The sequence below is a fragment of the Haemaphysalis longicornis genome, unplaced genomic scaffold (genome assembly GCF_048455015.1).
Source record: "Haemaphysalis longicornis isolate Haplotype H1 unplaced genomic scaffold, Haemaphysalis longicornis Haplotype H1 scaffold_9, whole genome shotgun sequence".
Classification (NCBI taxonomy): domain Eukaryota; kingdom Metazoa; phylum Arthropoda; class Arachnida; order Ixodida; family Ixodidae; genus Haemaphysalis; species Haemaphysalis longicornis.
The window spans coordinates 137,327,473-137,347,035 of record NW_027526460.1 but is presented as its reverse complement, the minus strand read 5'-3'; the positions used below and the strand labels follow the sequence as shown (position 1 = coordinate 137,347,035).

Sequence of the window (19,563 nt, the reverse complement as noted above, 5' to 3'; positions counted from 1 at the left end):
CTGTGTGCGCCACCGTGTCAAAGGCTTTCTGCAAGTCTACTGCCAGGAGGATGCCAGGAACCTTAAGGCGACCCCGACGGCCCCCTCCCACCAACTGGCGCAGTAGCAGGAGGCTGTCTTGAGTGCACAGCCCTGGTCGGAAGCCAGTCTGGGCTTGATCGAAAAAAGCTGGGTTCTCCTCTTCGAGGTGGTATGTGAGCCGAGTCAGCACCATGCGCTCGAGGAGCTTGCATAGCGTTGACGTTAAAGCTATAGGTCGGAGATTCTTGATGCTGTTGGGTTTTTTCCCCGACTTTGGGATGGGGTAGATAATAGAATGTTTCCATTCTGCTGGGATGCTCCCAGTTTGCCAAATCTCGTTCAGCTCGTCCAGCAGCAGGAGCTTCTCTGGTTCGTCAAGGTTGAGGAGCATTCGCCAAGTGATACCATCCCCGCCTGGAGCACTGCGCACGTTGGCAGCATCCAGGGCCAGGGTCAGCTCTTGCAGAGTGAATGGTGCCTCAGCTCCCAGGTCACTGGCTGGTTTACTTGGTTCATAGGTGCGTGGGTCTGCTGGGATGGCCGGTTGTGGAAAGAATGCCTCAGCGGCGGCCACCTCGAATTCTTCTGGCGTCAGGTCTAAGGCCATTTGTATGTTGAGTGCCGAGTTTCGTGTCTTGTGCTTGCCGGACATGGTTCGGTGGGTTTGCCACAACTTGCGAGTGCTGGTGTGCTTGTCAAAGGTTTCGCAGTATTCAAACCACCTCGAACGGGCAAGCTGCTTGGCATATCGGCGAGCCTGAGCAGTTTTGTTGCGCACTCGGAGGAGATCCCCGTATTGCCGGCCATTGGCCAGGTAGATTTTGTGAAGGCTCTCCCGTGTGGTCCATAGGTTCAGTAAGTGCTTATCCGGGGTAGGAGCTGACTCGTCTACCATCAGATGTCGTGTGGCCTCCTGTGCTGATCTAAGGAGCCGTCGGGTCACCGGGACCCTCTTGTCGTGTTCTGCCACTGCTTTCCGGAATGCATCCCAATCTATTGCTTTGGATCGGCGAGAGCGGCCTGTGCAGCCACCCACAGACAGCTCCAGCCAGAGCGGGTAGTGGTCTGAGCCCATTGGGTCCGCCCCGCGTCTCCATTCCGTCACTAGGCCCTTGTCAGCCCAGGTGAGGTCTGGGGTGGTGTCCCGCTGGTCCACTCGGGGGCTGCAGCGTGTCGGGTAATCTGTGTCATTGGCCAGTATCAAGCGTGCCGTCTCGGTTGCTTGCTTGATCTGCAGGCCCCTGGCATCTATTTTCTGGTAACCCCACTCCTGGTGTTGCGCATTAAAGTCACCTGCTATGAGAATGTAGTCCTTTGGGTAGTGCTGCCGGAGGTCTGCCATCCATTGAAAATTCACTCTGCCACGCAAGCCACGCCTGGAACAACTGGGTTCAGGCCGTCCGTAGTACGAGACCATGAGGAGTCTGCGTTTGCCAAGAGTGCAGCGGACAGCCACTACTTCCTGCACTGAGCTGCAGTAGGCCGACGTGTCGATCTGTGCCTGCGGGATGTCACGCCGTACGAAAACTGCGGCCTGAGCTTCGATAACCTTGTTTTGCTGCCCCCTGTTATTCCTGGCGTGCTCAATGGTAGGCTGAAAGTACCCATTGTAGCCGGTCACGCCCGGCTCAGTGCCCCTGGTCTCCTGCAGAAGAAGTGCAGCTGGCTGCCCCGTGAGGCGGAAGAGCTCGTTGAGCTCGGTCGCGCTCTGTCGCAGCGCGCGGCAGTTCCACTGCAAGATGTCAGGGGGTCGCTCAGGCGGAGAGGGCTGTGTGCTGCTGTTCCGGGCCATGTTCACCGTGACTAAGTCTCTCTGTGCTAGGCTGCATGGCCATCTGCATGAGTTGCTGCATTAGTTGTTGTTGCAGTTGAATGTGCTGTTGCAGCAGTCGCTCTTGGCTGTGGTGCTGTTGTAGTAGCTGGTCCTGAAAGGATTTCAGCCACGTTGGCTCTTCTATGGTGGTGCTCTGCCATGTTGGTGGACTTTTGGGGTCAGGGGGATGCTGTGTTGTTGGGGTTTGGTCGGGCCGTTTGCTGTGCTGTTGTGTTGAGTCCGAGGGGCGGAGGTCGTGCAGCTCTGGTTGTTTATCCTTCCTGCCGGGAGAAGGCCGTTGTCCCGCACTCTGCTCCGGCAACTCGTGCCCGATTTGTTTCATGCCAGCGATGTTAGCACTTATCATTTTCACACGCTCCTCGCGTGCTTTTTGTTTCCGAGCGTATTGTTTCTTGGTGTCTTCTACCTGTTTTTGTAGGCAGTTGATCTGCTGTTGGAGGCGCTGCATATCTTGCTTGTAAGCCTTGTGTTCCTGTTCCATTTCTCTCTGAATGTTGGTTAGCTCAGCCTCGGGTGTTGTAGCACTGCGTGTCACCGTGCTCGCATAAGTCACACCCGGTGCGGCAGTGCTTGTTGGGCTGGGTGCGTGGCTTGCATGGTAGTTGTGGGCAAGCCTAGTGTCGTCTCCGCCTGCATCAGTTGCCAAGGCGCCTGTGAACAGACGGTCGGAAGGCCCTCGGCGGCATCTGTGGTTATTACGCTGGCGTGTGGAGGTGGGATGTTTTTTGTTGGCTTTCTCTTCAAAAGCAACATGGGCAGGGCAAGTTGGTTCTATGGCCATGTGGCCATCTTGCCTGCAGAGGACGCAGTATTTGCGCTCCCCATTGGGGCAATCGCTGGGCGAGTGTTCAGATCGGCCGCAAGTGCTGCACACAGGATTCTTGGCCGGGCACACGCACGCCTTATGTCCAGGGTTGTGGCAGCGCGAACACACCAGCGAGCGCTGCTCGTAGCGCTCAACCCTTCGCGGAAAGCCCCAGTAGAGCACGTTCCTAGGCGGTTGTGGCGATGCAAAGCATAGGAGCACGGTGCCCCGGGAGCCCATGGGACGGGCCGCCAGAATTTCCACGCCATCGGCGTAGAGTGCCTCCACGAGTTTTTGCTTCGGCTCATTCGGCCTGCAACGGTAGATGACGCCTCGCGACATGCCCTCGTTCGGTACTTGGTGCACCCGTACCGGGATTGGTTCTAATGTTTGCAGCGGGAGCTCCGTCATCTCGCGAATGCGGCCCGCTTGAATCGGGTCGCACGTTGTGAGTGTGATTGAGTTCGACAACTTGCTTACTCTCAGTATCTGGTGTCGCAGTAGCGCAGCGTCCGCAGAAAACGAGCTAATCGCTCGGTTCAAGTCTTTGGGGTCGACGATGGTCATGTCGCAGCGCACCGTGGGTTGGACACGCAGTACGTACGTGCCGAGCTCCGTCCGTTGTCTTTGGCTCGTGGGGGATGCTGGTTCACCGTCGGCCTTCCTAGCTGCTCTGCGTTGCGTTCGGGAAACTGCGTTCTCCCACAGACCCCCGTTGTCCGACGCGCTAGGATCACGTGATGACCAACTCGCTTAAAAATCGCCGGGGTGGGCCGCGCTGGGTAAGCGTCGCTGGTCGGTCGTCGGTGAAAGTTGACGCTTGTCTGGTTCCATGTCGGCTTCTCTGGATGCGGTACCGTGCGTTCTCAACGGCAGTTGCACATATTGTCACTTCAGAACGCTAGTAGACACGCTGTCCGATAGTGCTGTCAGTTGTGCTCCCGCGGTCCCGAGCCGTACTCCTACGTAGGCCTAACGGTAGGCCTGTGTCGGCAGGGTCGGTCTCCGAGTCGGATCAGCGACAAAATTAAAGGCGGGCTGCGAAAAGCGTTGCGGAATGTTCCCGCTTTACTTACGCGCGATTAAATCAAAACATTTAAGTCACAGACCTAGTGAAAAGCTGACTACGATGCGCGGGGCCGCGGACGGCGAGCAGCTCTCTTGCCTCAAATGGCTGTTCGATATATCGGTTTTCGCTGTTTTTTTTTTTGTTTAATATGAGCGTAGTTTTTGCTATATATTCTCATTGTAAATGTACCTTGTCCAGAAATAGTTCAATATAAAGGATAATTCGATGTAAACGGGTTTGATATAGTCAGGATCGACTGTATTCCTTAACCTTAACTTAAGACCAGCAAGGGCTGCACAAACAAGTTCATGAAGCACAAGAAAAATGCAGTCTAATCCCGCTACAACGAAGTCCGCTTCAACGAAATATTTCCAATTCCCCGTCAGCTAGCCATAGAAGTCAATGCAACAAAGTCCTCGCCACAACGAACCATTTGTCTCGCTTGCTTTCGCTTCAACGAAATTTTCGATGAATTGGGCTGGGTTTGAACAATTATTTTACAATAAAATAAGCATAGCGCCAGCTATCTGTTACTTTTTAAACATTCAGGACGCTTAGTTTCACCGAAAACGTGCGCGGTGCGCCCACACCGCCACCCAAAACAACAAAAAAAAACTCATAGGCGGACGCCAGTGTTTGATGGTGATAACGATGTGGCTGGCCGTCTTTACATGAGGCACAGGCCCGGTTCGCCAAGCCGGAGCTACAGCCAATCTGTATCCAATTGAAATCGCACGAATGTGCTCCGCTGCTGGCGCGGCGCCGTCATGTATGCGTTGTGACTCGTGAGCAGCTGTCCTTGCCGTTTTCCTTCTACCATCCTTCATAGCCAAGAGCAAAAATCATGTTTGCGTGTTTGGTCCTGAAGCCAAGTCATCCTATCTTAGTCGCGAGCGCGCGGTCATGTTTAATGCAAGCGCGCGCGTCTCGCCTGCCAAGGTCAGTAGCTGCATTGCCCTGTCAGAGGATAAGATAACGGCACTGCTCCTGCCACAAGCGGGAGGGGGGCTTCCGACGGCCTAGCAGCTATCTGCAAGTAATCAGCTCGGTGGGCACGCCTTGTTGCGCAGCAATACGTTTTGCGCCTGCATTTCTTCACCCCCGTAACGCTTCTTTGCGTGCAGTGAACACAGATAACCATTGGTATGTTTGTTATCCGAATAAACATGACGTTATTGCGCGTCACTCCTTTTTCTAAACATTGTTTTTTTTTGCTGCTAATGATGCGGAAACATACGGGGCTATTTTTCGGGCCTTTCCGTGGTGTGTTGGGGCGGATTTCGCCTCAACGAATTTTCGCTTCAACGAAATTTTCCGCGCGTCCCGTCAATTTCGTTGTAGCGGGATTCGACTGTCTTTTTTCATCGGTGTCACAATCGGTGTCGAATTCTTCTTTTCGAATTTTCCTAAGTAAATTTACCTGCGCATCACAATTGGGAGACTGTTAAAATCATGCATAAATGAGGTATGCTGTGGATAAGATACAGAAACAGTCAAGCACTTCGTAATAGACAAAATGTCAAGGTGTCCATCCGGCCCGAAATGGGGGTAATGCCTGCCTTCCTGAAGCACTGGGTGTTATTGTTGAAAGAAGCATTACCTGGTCTGCACTGACTATCGAAAAGAAATAAGTAAGCCTTCTGGCAAAGAAAATGCGTGGATGGGGCTGATTCACGTCTGTCACTCACAACCACAGTTAGCTTCAGTGCATAACTGAAAACGAAATACAAGTTGTAGCTGAAAAAATATTAGCAGCAGTAGGTACATGACACACATGAGAGAGAGAGAGAGAGAGAGAGAGAGAGAGAGAGAGAGAGAGAGAGAGAGAGAGAGAGAGAGAGAGAGAGAGAGAGAGAGGGGGGGGGGGGGGGGGGGGAGAGGGAGGGAGATTAAACGTTTATTTGAAATGAAAGGTCTTGATTGGACTAGGGTAGGTTCCCTCCTTCCAGGTCCCCTGTTTCCTCTGCCCCAGTCTTGGCCCTAAAGATCAGATACTTCTGAACCCCGGGGTCAGAGCTGGCCAGAGCTGCCTCCCACAGCTTATATAACTCTGTGCTGGTGTTGACTGAGGGCCATATAATACGACAGCACTAGGATGCATGGAATAGAGTGGATATTTCACCGCACTTATTACATGCGTTTGAGAATTTCTCTGGGAACATCTTCGATAGTCTGAGGGTGTTGGGAACAGCATCCGGCTCCATTTGTCTGAGAGACTGATGCCCTGCAGCTGTTAAGCTTTTATCTGGGATCACAACTGCTACACCTCCGACTCCAAGGGGAATGATCCTCAAAACAACGCGCCACACAAAGTGGCAGCTGGCCGCTAGCACACAGACAGCGAGATTCCCTTTACAGCTGTGGTCTCACCTGACTCGCCACAGCCAACATGGCCATGCTTGGCCATGGCCGACATGGCCAAGCCGAAGCAATGCGGATAAAGGAACACGCGCTCCGTCTGTTGCCTAAAATTTACCAGACACAATCGATGCATTTATGCGACTTTTCAATATATTGCGTCACATGCCTGTAAACACAGACATTTTGGTGTCTGTATGACAGTTTGTCTGTCTGTCAGTGACTCGATTCAGCCACCCGGCCAAAGTGAAACGGAAGCTGCGCAATAGTCTTATATACCCACAGCCAAATCTAAACGTCCAAGTCTGGTGTCAGAGTTCCTACTTGCCAACATTGTTGAACAAGAACTAGACATTATGCAAATATAAGGCAGAAAATCAATACATGAATGATATTTGCAGTGTTCCTCTGTCAAAAAATTTGTGGGTGCTTGGTTTCTGCCATGGCAAATGAAATACTACACCAACGGCAGAAAAACCGTCGCCTGCTGTTGCCCGCGCTCCTTGCGGCGTTTAAGATATCAAAGGGCAACAGTAACAAAGGTTCCACTAGGTGGGATCCTTGTTCCACTTGGAACGTCCGTGGAGGGGGGCAACGCGGTTCTATAAACGTTGGAGTGGGGTGCCTCGATTCACGCGCGTCTCCGCCGTAAGGCAGTGCTGACATCAAGGCACCCGGCCTGGAGCCGTGGAACGTGGTAAATTTAAACTGACTTGAGAAAACCTCTAGCGTGTTACCCTGGGAGGAGTGCGACGGAAGAGGAGCAGCATGAGAGGTGAGCGGGAACGAGAAGGGAGGCATTTAGCACCTCGCAGGGGTGCCAGCTGACTACTGTCTTTCGTTGACATTTGCAACAAAAGGGGCAGATACGCGGCCATTGTTTTTGCATGCGTTGCCTCAAGAGTGGCAGGGAGTTGGTCAAAGAGGCAACACAACTATATTTGGGCGTCGGAGGGGGATCCATTGCGCGTGTGTGTAGTTAGCCGAGGTATCTCGGGAGCGGCCGCGGAAGGCATACAAAAAGGAGGCGGACACTCACGGCTACTGTGGGAGGTGTCCAGAATGTTGTGATGGTGGCTTTTCTTCGGCTTGGCACCTGGGGGAGGAAGAGGGGCGAGCCAAGACAGAGGGAGTGCGGTGAGAGGAGCTCAGCTCACCGCGTCCCACGTTTCCACCTACCCGTCTGTTCCGACCTGCGAGACAAGGCACGGCGGTTTCACCACACTGGCAGGGCCATCAACTGAAATGCAGTAAAGTGACGCACATCGATTGTGCAACGACTCAATCTAGAGTTTCTGATCTGAAGTTGCCAGCCTGAAGCAACAAGTGCTCCATATCGGCACCAATGGCCCAGCATCTTCCCCTCCTGCCATTATTTTGGGCAGTCCCCGGGGTGGCACATCTGCTCAAGTATCCCTCCACCGTGAAAACAGTGTGACCTATGCAAGAAACATAACCTCTTGCATCTACTGCATCGAAAATAGAGATGAAAGCTAAGCATACATAAAAGACAAAAATAACAGTTTTTAAAGACGATAGTCTTCCTTGGGCTACTTAAACGCAGAAATTTAGGACTGTCTGTCCGTCTGTAACTCGATTCAGCCACCCGGCCAAAGTGACACAGAAACTGCACAATAGGTTTATATAGCCACAGCCAAATCTAAATGTCTAAGTCCGGTGTCAATGTTCATACTTGTCAACATCGTTGAACAAGAACAAGACAACACACAAATGTGAGGCAGAAAATCAATTCGCAAGTTATATTTGCAGTGTTCCTTTATCAAAAATTCATGGATGCTTGATTTTTGCGATAGCAAATGAAATACTACATTCCCTGCAGAAAAAAAAAAAAAAAAAAAAAAGAAAACTCACTTCGTCGCCTGCTGTCACCCGTGCCACTATAACTTCTGGCGGCATTGTAAGAAATCGAGCGGCAACAGTTACAAAAGGTTCCACTAGATCGGTTCCACGTTCCGCTTGGAACGCGCATGTACAGTGGCAACGTGGTTCTATAAACGTTGAAGTAGGGTGCCTCAATTCAAGCATGTCTGTGCGTTATGGCAGCGCTGGCACTGAGGCACCCGGCCTGGAGCAGTAGAACGTAATAAATCTAAAGTGACTGATTTGAGCAAACCTCTAGAGTGTTTACCTTGGGATGAGCACGACGGGAGAGGAACAGCATGAGAGGTGAGCGGGAAAGGGAAAGGAGGCATTTACTTGGCAAATGTCCACGAAAAACTATCGTCTTTCGTCCACATTTTGAAAGACTATCATCTTTCGTGGACACTTGCAACAAAAGGTGCGGATATGTGGCCATTTTTTCTCCTGACACTTCCCACTCTGGCGCAAGCCTTCAGACAGCCTTGCAGGCTGTTGGAGAGCCTGCTAGTGGTGTAACTGACGTGAAGTTTAGAACTCCGTTGAAATGCTGGCAAATGTGGAGAGCGAATGAAGATGTACATCGAGCTACAAACGACACAGTGCAAGCCCAAGCAGCCCCCACTCCCCCCCTCGAGGTAAAAAAAAAACAGCCTCACATGGGCCAATGACGGTGCACAGTGGCCATACACGATGCCATTGCAAAAATGCTTCCCAACAGGCACAAGTTTGCGCACCACCCACCTGTCCGGCTTGGCGAGCAGCTTGTCGAGCCTGGCCAGGTAGAACTGCTCGCTCTCGGAACTCGGGAAGTCCTCGTCCTCTGCGTGTGTACAAACACGGGGCGGAGATGCAGGGCTTGCTTATCCCACGCCACACACGCAACGCTCGGACCCTGCTGAGGCCACTGCGACAAACTTTGGTCACGACAGCCGACGGACAAACGTCAAAACGAGAAACCCCGCAAATAAAGCATCACGGACCACAGGTAAGAAAGCAGCTGCGTAGAAAACAATCACCCCGCCACATGTCTAATGCAGAAAGCACAGCTCAGAAAGGGTCGAGATAGAAACTTTCAGTACTCATCACAAGCAACACGTATTTATTTAATAGTGGACCAGGTGGACCTACTTCTCCCAAGAATCTTGCCAGTGCAATGCTTTTCAAGTACAATATGAAAAGAAAGGCCTACTGATGCATTCATTTCGTCACAGAACTCTCTCGCCAAATTGCGTTGACACTAGCGACAGTTTCCCACCAGGTTCCCAAACTTTGTGGTTCAGAAACTCTACGCACCAACAGAGAGGGGCGTCCACATGAGGGGCTCCTGACGGCGTTCCTCCTCCTCTTGCCACAGTGCTGCCAAGCCCGGGTTCAGCGCCGCCTCTGCATACACGCATGGATACCACCAAGTTAATGACACCCATGTTCACCCAGGCTTTCCGGGAACCCACGTTCCTGTTGGCAGCCCTGTCAACTGAACGATGCCAGGGAATTTTTAGTCAAACGACCGTACTCAGCCAATTCCCCAGTCCAATGCCATATATCACATAACTCCCAGGTCCCGTGGAGGGGAACACTAAAGCGTACAGGTTCAATGACTGCAGCACTTTACACAACATGTACTTTAGCACAGTTCTAATTGCCAGCACCTGCTCATGCTTCATATAAAATACAATGGAACCCCGCTGATACGTCCTCCCCTAAAATTACGACGACGACCTGCTTCTTACGATGGATTACCGCGGTCCCAGTGATCCCTGTAGAAACAATGCATTAAAAACCCCAATTGTACAACGCTTGGCCTCACGTAGTCCACTTTATACAACGGACCTTGGTGGGGATAAACCGGCGTTTTTTTCCATCTTTTAAGCCACTTCACTGCCTCGACACGTCCTTTATTTGTTCTTAACCCCCGTTTGACACTGCTTGATGTGTGAAGGTCCGCAGGCGGGCCAGACCCCTTGCTGAAGGGACGCAAGCAAGCAGGAGTAAACCTTCGACGGTCCCACGTGGCAGCAGAACGGCAACGCGCCAACCACGAGGAGTCGAAGTCCAGGTGGCCGGTGGACAGTGAAAACACATACACAACGCAAACCCCACGGCGATGACTGAACACCCACTTTCTTCGCCCACTCGCGTGCTCTCCACACCTCAATCTGCTCCCTCCTTATCAGTGTCTTTCAAGGCCGCATTGTCGCTCTGTTTCTTTCTTTGCCACCTTTTTTTTTTGTTTCCACGGCCGCCTTGAACTATCGTTCGTTTCGCTTGGCCTTGGCAGTTTCCCACACTCGCCTTTTCCCCTCTCAATTTGCTCGACCACGTCAGCCTTATATTGCACACGTGAGGTGCAGGGCTGGCAGGCACAAAGTAGGTGTTTTATTTTTACAAGCTTTAGCCCAACTGTCACATGAGACCGTCTACCAGGCCAAGCATTTACCCGTGCCCCAATTATACGACGCTTTCACGAGGCCCCTTGAAAGTCCTATTATCAGGGTTCCACTGTATATCCACACAATAAAACAAGCTTTTCCTGAACACCAAGACTACAATTCAAGGGGCATGCCAGAATGATCAAGCAGGGTATGGGCACACTTATGACAATTGATGTTTCTTGTAAGAGCAATTCATATTTTAAATACAGAACTGGTTGAGGCCACCCCACCCAACTCGTTCTAACAAGTAAATGAGTGTCACCATAAAGCGTGCTACAGCTCCAGAGTCTTACGTTTACCGCAATGACCCAAAAACGCTCTGGCCCAACTTGAGGGCAAGCAAAGCTTACCATTCCCCCTCACGCTCCTAGAACCACCAGGCGCATGTCAAAACTAGGGAGGGGGGTATGCAGCAAGCCACAAGTGCAGCTGTGTGCACCACATCATCCAAAGGCAACAAACAAGGCACGCATTGAGGCAGGCAACACGCAACGGCTAAACGGCCCCAACACCTGACAGCCTGCCACAGCCCGAGTAAAAAAGCTCGCTGTCGCTGAAGAGTAAGTGGTCAAGAAGGGAGGCCCACCTGTCTCCTGGGCATTTAGGATGTCCCGTGCGCAGCAGTCCAGCTCTAGCTCACACACCGCCTGCTTTTCCAGGTCGCCAAAAAGCTCCCTGCACACAGGCACACGCAAATACTGTCATGGCTGCAACACTTTTGTTAGCGGAAGAGAACGAGAACTATATTTACAATGTATGTGATACAAAACGTGACCACTGGTCATCATTTGACCTTCTTCTCCTCTTTCACCAGTCTTTAAGAGTGAACTCAGAGTTTACTCTGAGTAAACTAAAAATTTACTCAGAGCAAACAAAGAGTTCGTTTACTCTGTTTTTAACAAAGAGGAAACAAACTTTACTCTGTTTTTGCGAGAGTAAAGTTTCAACATACCGTATTTATTCGAAAATAGGTCGAGCACGAATATAGGTCGACCCCCTAACAATTGAAGTCGCCGAAAAAAAAAAAATAATATATTCGATTATAGGTCGACCCATACTTTTAAGAAAAAACTTGAGGAAACTTTTTAAAACTCCCATTTATTTACAACGCGGTCACCTCACTGGTTGGAGCCACACACTGCGTTGTCGTCGGAACTTGCGCCGCATGCGCCGCAGTTCATTACCCACCCCCGCCCCCGACTGGCTTTGAAGGCTGAACGGCCAATCCCGCCTCGCAGCGCTAACTGTTGAGCTTTGGTCTGAATATCGCACGCTCCTCTTCCACGGGCAGCCGGAGTTTTTTCTCGAGAGCATCGTGCCTCCCAATTGTAGGGCCACGAAACGCACGACGCAGCAAAAAGTTTGTCCCGCTGTTTCCGCCATCCCCTGATCAGCTTTTCATTAACGACTAACTCTCGCTGAGCGGTGCAGTTGTTCAAGTTCTCAGCAAACAGGATCACCCGCCGCTTAACTCTTTCGCTACCGCAGAAAATTGACCAATTTTGGGGGGTCCAAGAAAACATTTTTTTTCTGCTAAAACATTATTTAGGCACTAATTGCAGGAGCACGAAATGCAGATTATTTAACGGCCTTTCCAATAACACCAGTTTTTTAAAGGTTTTCATATATCATAGTTGTGAAAAAAAATATCAAAATCAAAAGTTTTGTCAAGTTGTCGAAAAAAATTATAAAAAAGGAGTTGTGTATATCAAACCACCGGTAGTAGAAAAAAATTAGAATATACATTTTGCAGGGAAACATTTCAAAAACACATCCTAAAAAAAATGTCGACTTGCGCGGAACAGTTTTTCAGATATAAAAAAAAATGTTAGCACGCACGGTGCTCGTGTCATGCGGTGAAGCCCAAGCTCTAATTCAAACTGTGCAATTTTGGGTGGTTCCTTGGAATAAATCTGGCGGTTTCACGTTATCAGAGGCACCAATTTGCCCCCACATAACATAAAAACATCTTGTCAATGGCTGACTTTGCATTTACAGCGAGCACAATATTTGGGACAAGCACGCGATGCAGAAAAAAACATGCATGAAGTTGAAAACGGAACGCCGTGGCTGATGTTTGTTGTCGTTCACGGTCAGTTATCTCTCAAAACATAAAGCTGAGCTTTATTATCATCTTCTTACTCGCAATTGTAGCCTTGCTCGCAAAAATGAGGTACGATGAGCTAGAATCGTCCCCTGCGATCTTTGGCCAAGTAGCAGTCGCGCGCTAAAAAAGATCAGCACAACGAGCCTCCTCTATTGCAGCGCCACCTAACATTTTTCAAATGAAACAGTACAAAAACTTATCAGAGACTCCGTCCGAATAGACAGTTCAACTAAGCAGCAACATTAGACACCCGGATATACCCTCGCATGAAAACGAAACTGGAAGGCGAACAGCTGGCAGTGTAAGGCCGGTTTGAAGCGCTGTCCTCGGCGGAACAGATATCTGGCGACTGGGTGTGACCTTTTGACTTGCATCTGAAGTTCTTATCGCAGAAATCGGGTTAGGGTGGGGGGAAATGAGGAGCGGCGTGCTTTGTTCGAGGATCAGTCGCGGACGCTTCAGGCGCCATGGCAGTTAGCCTTGAAGTTGGGTAACTGCGTAGTTGCGCTAAATATGAATTTCGCGATGCAGAAACGAAACCGAAACTGTTGTAATCTGTTTGGGAATGGTCCTGGGGTAAGTAGAACTACCAGAGTACTTAGGACAACTTGCGCAAAGGCAATAAAACTGCCTAAAATCATAAAGTAGCTTTGCAACCAGGCACTGCTTGACATTTTCAGCCGATTTCTGGGATTATTACAGTCAGAGCGTGAACCTGACGATTGAAAATCGTTTGCTAGTTCCCCATTCACGCCCTGATAGCAAAAAAAGAGCGCTGGTGCAGAGTAATTACGAGTTGCACGCATTCTTCGTTGGTAGCCTTGAGGCGCGATGACCACGCCCCTTTTCCACAACCAGGTGATTCAAAAGCGTGTCAAAAATCACGTTTCTGTTGCAAAAATGAAAACAAAACTGATTTTGAAAGGCCATTTTCTGATCTAACTCCGAACAGCTTTACTTGTTCGAGAAACGCCTGGAACGCTATGAAAAGGCGCTCCCAAAAGTATCGATCAAATTGATCGATTTTGATAGGCGCGGTAGCGAAAGAGTTAAAGTCCGACGTGACATCGCGAAATGCGCACGAGAAAAACGTTGTGTGCGGAAATCACAACGAAGCAAACACAAAGAAAGCGCATGAAACGGAGAACGGGAGATAGTAGAGACAGCGAGCGAAGCCGGCAACGTCGTTCCGTTCACGAGGTGGCTACGCTAGGTGGCGAAAGTCACCTTTACACCCCCCCCCCATCGTGCTAGCCGCTACCACGGCTCCGAAGACACCAAGCCAAGCCAATCTGGCTCTCTAGCCAGTATGTCAGCTCGCTCGTGTCCAGTTCGGCCGCAGGTAATGCGCGATAGCCGGCAATGACTGTGGGTGGTTTTCTTACGCTGATTGTTTTGTTATTTTTTCCTTTATTTTCTTGCCTGTCTTTGTTCTAGATGCTCCGCGCTGCCGCCTCAAATTGAGGAGCGCCGGGCGCGACGGAGAAACGGATCGCTCGGTGCGCTCGCCATTTTTGATCACGACTATAGGTCGAGGTTCTTCGGTCACGATTACCGTATTTACTCGAATCTAACGCGCCCTCGATTGTAACGCGCACCCGTTTTTCGTGACCTCCCCCCCGAAAAAAAAAAATCTTGATTGTAACGCGCACCCGTTTTCAGTGACCAAAAAAAAAAAAAAAAGTACCGCGCACCTCACGCTTTCATACAGCAATGCAACTTTGTCTCGTTTGGAAAAACAAAGATTTAATCTCGATGCACTGAAGTTGTGATAAAAAAAACACACACACACAAAAAAAAACGGCCCATCTTGTCAAGAATGTTCTACGCCGGCACAAGGTTCACTCGTCGTCGCTGTCGGACAACTCCTTAGCGCTGTCGACCGACCAAAGCATTTCATCCTCGGTGCCGTCCATGGAATTCGATATCCCACATTTTTTAAAGGCCTTGCTGACCATGGCGGACGGTATCGTGGACCACGCATCTTTCGCCCATCCAGTAAAGTCTTGCAGCGTGGCACGTTTCATTCTATTGCTAGGAGTGAATTCATGGCAGCCACTCACAAGCCATTCGGTGTAGAGCGCCCGAATCCTATCTTTAACCGGCTTGTTTAAACAAACATCGAGCGGCTGGAGCTGCGATGTCATGCCGCCTGGTATCACGACAAGGTCAGTGTTGCACGCAGCGAGCTTGTCTTTGATGCGTTGGTCGAGATGGCACCTGAACGCGTCGAGCACAAGCATCGCACGCAGGCCCAAACTGCCGCCGGGCCTCTTGCGCCAGACGTGATCAATCCAGTCGGCGACCAAGTCCGTCGTCATCCAACCTTTTTCATTTGCGCGCACAATCACGCCACTCGGAAACACGATTCCCTTCGGGAGCGTCTTGCGTCTGAATATAAGATACGGGGGCAGCTTGTGTCCATCCGCGGTGCAACAAAGCATTGCGGTGACGCATGTTTTTTCGTGGCCGGAAGACAACACGCGCACTTGCTTCGCCCCCTTCTTTTCAACGGTTGTGGTGGCAGGCATGTCGAAGTAGAGCGGTGTCTGGTCGGCATTTCCAATTTGGCCGAGGTGGTAGCCGTGCCTGCGGCGCAAGCTCAAAACGAACCGCTGAAAACTGTGCAGCTTTTCTTCGTATTCTTCAGGCAACTTCTGGCATATCCCCGTCCGCCTTCGAAGAGAAAAGCCTTTTCTCTTCATAAAATTTGTCAGCCAGCACCTGCTCGCTTTGAAATCGCTCCGCGTTAGCCCTGTTTGTAGGGCTAACTGCATCGCCCGGACTTTGAGCAGCTCGGTCGTCACGGGCCGCTGCGCCGCTCGCTGCTCTTGAACGTATTCTGCGAGCCGCTCTTCTATTTCGGCGAACCGGCCCTGCTTCGGTCCACTGAAGCCCTTTCGTGTAGCCTTGCTGGCAAAAATAGTCTCCTGCTGCTTGCGCCAGTCCCGCACGCATGTTTCCGGAACTCCGAATGCGCGTGATGCGGCCCGATTTCCGTCCGTCTCCGCACACATTATGACTTTCCTTTTAAAAGCGGCATCATGATGAACTCAGCGTATCTTCGCTGTCGGCACGTCCATGCTGGTAGATCAAACGCAGAAAACGGGTAGACTAACCTAAGCACATGTACTACCACAGCACACGGAGGACGCTACCACGCTACTGCAGCTAGGCATAGACAGCTAGGCTCGAAGTGCGTACGAGGCGGCCATTTTGAAATGCCGATGGCGATATGATATCGGAGATTTAGGGTCGTACTCGATTCTAACGCGCACCCAATTTTTGGACCCGATATATCGGAAAAAAGGTGCGCGTTAGATTCGAGTAAATACGGTATAGGTCGACCCTCAATTTTTAAGCACATTTTCGAAAAAAAAAGGTCGACCTATATTCGAATAAATACGGTACACACTGCCTCCAAGGAGCGGACAGCCCAATTTCCTGTTTGCTAAAGGAAACAGCACTATGACCACCACTGCTTTCAGAAGACACTTGTGGTAATGAGCGGGTTGGTTTCTGTTGATAGAATGTAATGCCTGGTTTACAGACAGCCTCCCTTGTTCTCGAATGTAGCGTATGTTACCCCCTGATTCCATTCAACCACATGAGGAGCATCATCTTGTGAAGAAAAGGATGTCTCTTGTATCCATCGATGCCTCTTCGACTTCCCTTTCTTCTTCGTCATCATAGCCATACTGTTCAAGAGGATACAGTGGCCTGACCCCCTTTCCTCTTCTAGTTTTTCGCATAAAAGAAGAAAAAAATCAGCATTTACGTAAGCATGTTTGTCCCATGTTTGTTTATCACGCATGTTATCACATACATGTTTGTCATATACCACAAAAATGGCACGGGTGCAAACGTACGCAAAGCAGACAGCAACATAGCTTCCCCAAGCGCCGTAAAAAAGTCCCCAGAACAACACACAGACCCTACCTGCAAATCAAAAAGGCAGTCGTGTTTTGCCATCAGCTGTAAGCCTTTCAAGCTTGATAGCACAAGATGTAAAAGGATCGACAATTGGGCGAGTTGGTCCTGGTTATGCATCTTGAAATTCAGCGCAATAGACAAGGACGACAGGACGGCAGCAGATGACAGGAATACGACAGGAAAGAAGACGACACGACAACACTGTACAGCGTCGTCCTGCCATCTTCTTTACCTCATGTGATTGCCTATTATGCTACAGTTCAAGATGCATAGCACAAGACGTGTCCCCAAGTGCTTCATCCAACCATCCCTGACCTTGGGCGACGCACTTTATATGGTTGCGCATTTCTCACTGCTCCTGGTTACATCTGCATTGTCTAGCATTCACTGGTAACTCAACCAAACAATTTAGAGGAACAGAATGTAGCTGCTCAGCTATTTCAGAAGTGGGTATAGGCGAACAAATTCTTCGCAATTCTAGCAACAAAGTGGAACTGCAGGGGTTTCCTCTTACGGGGGCAGGCTGTGGAGGTCCCAGAGGCGGCCCGCCGTGCCGCTGTGTCGGGCCCCTCCTCCCTCGCCCCCGCCGCTGGGCTTCCAGCAGGTGGGTCGCCGAAACTTGAAGGGGTCCACCCGCACCAGGCCCATGCCGTGCAGGTTGTGGTCCACCATGAACTGCAACAGCAGGGGATGAGGCAGGTGGGAACAACGCCACCCACACAAAGCTGGCCACTTTGTGGACAGCCACAGCAGTGCAGTCACGACTACACGGTCAGGGGGTAACGCAGCAACGTTTTCTCACAGCATAAAGTATAAATAGTACTGTCTAAGGGGTCTAAAACATTGTGGAGGTTGCACGCAATAGCGCTGCTTGGCAACCGCACTTTCACCAGTGCCAAACTGCGCTCACCCCCCTATTTAAAAAAAACTACATTCCGGTAAGGCCGCATGCGGCACAGACACTACCACGCTTATCAGTCCAACGCTGCCTGTGTAACGTTTCCCATTGCGTCAGCTCAAAACGGCAAAACAGCCACTTTTCTGTCACTCTCCCCTACCCTTCCCCACTTGCTAGCCTTTCGGTGACTGTCTGCCTGGCGTTGCCACTTCACGGAAACTATATCAAACAATTTACATGGTTTGCCCAGCCTTCGCAAGGTGGCAGCCCTGCATCTCCACACTTTAAGCCCAGAGGAGGCCCAGTTTCTTGACTGATCTGTGGTGCTGGCGCACGCCAGTGAACATGCTTCAGGCGTGCCTACCGCTTCCATTGGAAAGCGGCTGATGCATCAGGCAATGTTATACAGGCAGCGTTGACCGGCCACATCTTGCCGCGTCCTGAAACAAGCGTCCCTTGTCGCAGGGATCCCAAGGAATCTACCGCAAACCTTGCACACACTGTACGATTTTTTTGTATTAATACTCCGCCCCATTTTGTCCCACATTAGCCACACCAAGCAGATGCCAAAACAGTGCCTTCATCTGTCACGTTTTTTTTTTTTTTAATGTGCTACCACAATGCAGGCGATTAGGCGCACCATAGTGGAGGGCTCTGATTAATTTTGACTACCCGTGGATCTTTATAACGTGCATCGAAATCTCGTACACATGGGCGTTTTTGCTTTTCGCCTCTATCAGGAAAGTGGCCACTGTGGTTGGGAATCGAACCCGCGTCCTCATGCTATATCTCACGTTGGGGCCAGCAAGGAGGTGCCTTTGTGACACATCAACAATGAGTTCTGTTCAGGCACTCTCTGCCAAGAACAGAGAAACGACTTCACTAGTGCTGCAGTGTTCCATCCAGTTTTACGTTGCCATTTCATGCTTTCTACACTGTAAACTAATCCATCTTCACACTGGTTTGGGGAAGGGAACGCACCTGGAGGGTGAACGGAACATGTGCCTCGTGGGGCTGCATCACGCGCTTCAGCACCAGCCCAGACAGCAGCAGCTCAGAAACCCTGCATGCAAACAAAACAAGTAGAGCACACATCAGCAGCTCTCTCTTCCCAAAGGATAAATGCCTTCCAGCATTCTGCAGCCTCAAATAGCCTAGGCAGAAACACTTGATGGATGATCCAAAAGTACCTGCAGTGCTGCCCAGCTGCAGCAACTTTGCACAATAACTAGAGGGCGGTGGTCAATGGGCAACCACTAATAGTCATGGACACCTGAAACGCGAACACGGAGATATGAACCAGAACACATAAAACCAACTATGGATTTGGGCTATCAAAGAACGGCCCGCTAGTAACATATTCCGAAAGACACAATTTCAAACTTTGTTGCTCTAATAAAGCCACGGGACAATCTGACTTGCACGGCAAGAAATTGCACCATTTGTGTGCTTTGGTGCATACTTTAGTGTTCGCATTTCATCAGTTCATGACTGTACACGTGCTTTGCCTTGGCACTGCAGTCAAACCTGAATATAATGAACTCGGATAGAACGAATTATTCTTCATAGCAAACACTCAAAGTTCTTTTACCATTACGCATGTAAAATATATTTGCTATAATGAAAAAAAGCACTGGATATATCGAACTCTGAGCGTGCGCAATTGTTCACCAAAAGCCCACCAACGCACTTCTTACACCGGCTGCGCCAAGCCTCCGGACCACTGTGCCGACCACCCACGCTTCCGTCATGCGCACCAGCGGCAGCAATCCGTGCCTTTTTCCTGCCTCGCATTGGAGCACTCCTATTCGACAGCTTCCCGCCACATGATCAAGTAGTTGCGAGCAGCTCTGGGCACATCGCGCTTGAGGAAAGAAAAAAACGGCCAGAACTGCCGTGCTGCTTTCACGACTCCGACAATCCGGCCGTACCTATGTATCCTCCATTTCAAGAAATGTTATTCCTCCCTCCCTGATATTCCCATTTCCCCCCTCTGGCCAACTGGCCTCCCCTTCCCAATAAAGGACTTTACTACTACTACTCCGTGCCCCCGCAACCCAGCGCTTCATAGCAAGATGACTACAAAGCAGCAGCAAGCCCTGACGCCTTCTGAGAAACTTGAAATACTCCTTTAACACGCTTTCAATCAACTGTTCACATCATGTATATAACGAACTTGATACTGGAGCTTGTTATAAGTGGGTTCGGTTATATCGAACCACTTC

At 50.4% G+C, this 19,563-nt stretch overlaps 1 protein-coding gene across 3 annotated transcripts in view; it reads right to left on the bottom strand.

Annotated features, from left to right (window-relative positions):
- LOC144152269 (uncharacterized) overlaps nucleotides 1–19,563 on the bottom strand; it is a 95,064-nt gene that overhangs the window by 63,433 nt on the left and 12,068 nt on the right. For all 3 annotated transcript variants that reach the window (XM_077683501.1, XM_077683503.1, XM_077683502.1), the window contains exons 5-11: nucleotides 18,320–18,401; nucleotides 16,955–17,115; nucleotides 10,987–11,075; nucleotides 9,262–9,351; nucleotides 8,710–8,788; nucleotides 7,267–7,280; nucleotides 7,127–7,183 (exon numbers count right to left, since the gene is read on the bottom strand). In XM_077683501.1, the coding sequence (XP_077539627.1) occupies nucleotides 7,127–7,183; nucleotides 7,267–7,280; nucleotides 8,710–8,788; nucleotides 9,262–9,351; nucleotides 10,987–11,075; nucleotides 16,955–17,115; nucleotides 18,320–18,401 (572 nt within the window). The remainder of the gene's footprint in view (nucleotides 1–7,126; nucleotides 7,184–7,266; nucleotides 7,281–8,709; nucleotides 8,789–9,261; nucleotides 9,352–10,986; nucleotides 11,076–16,954; nucleotides 17,116–18,319; nucleotides 18,402–19,563) is intronic.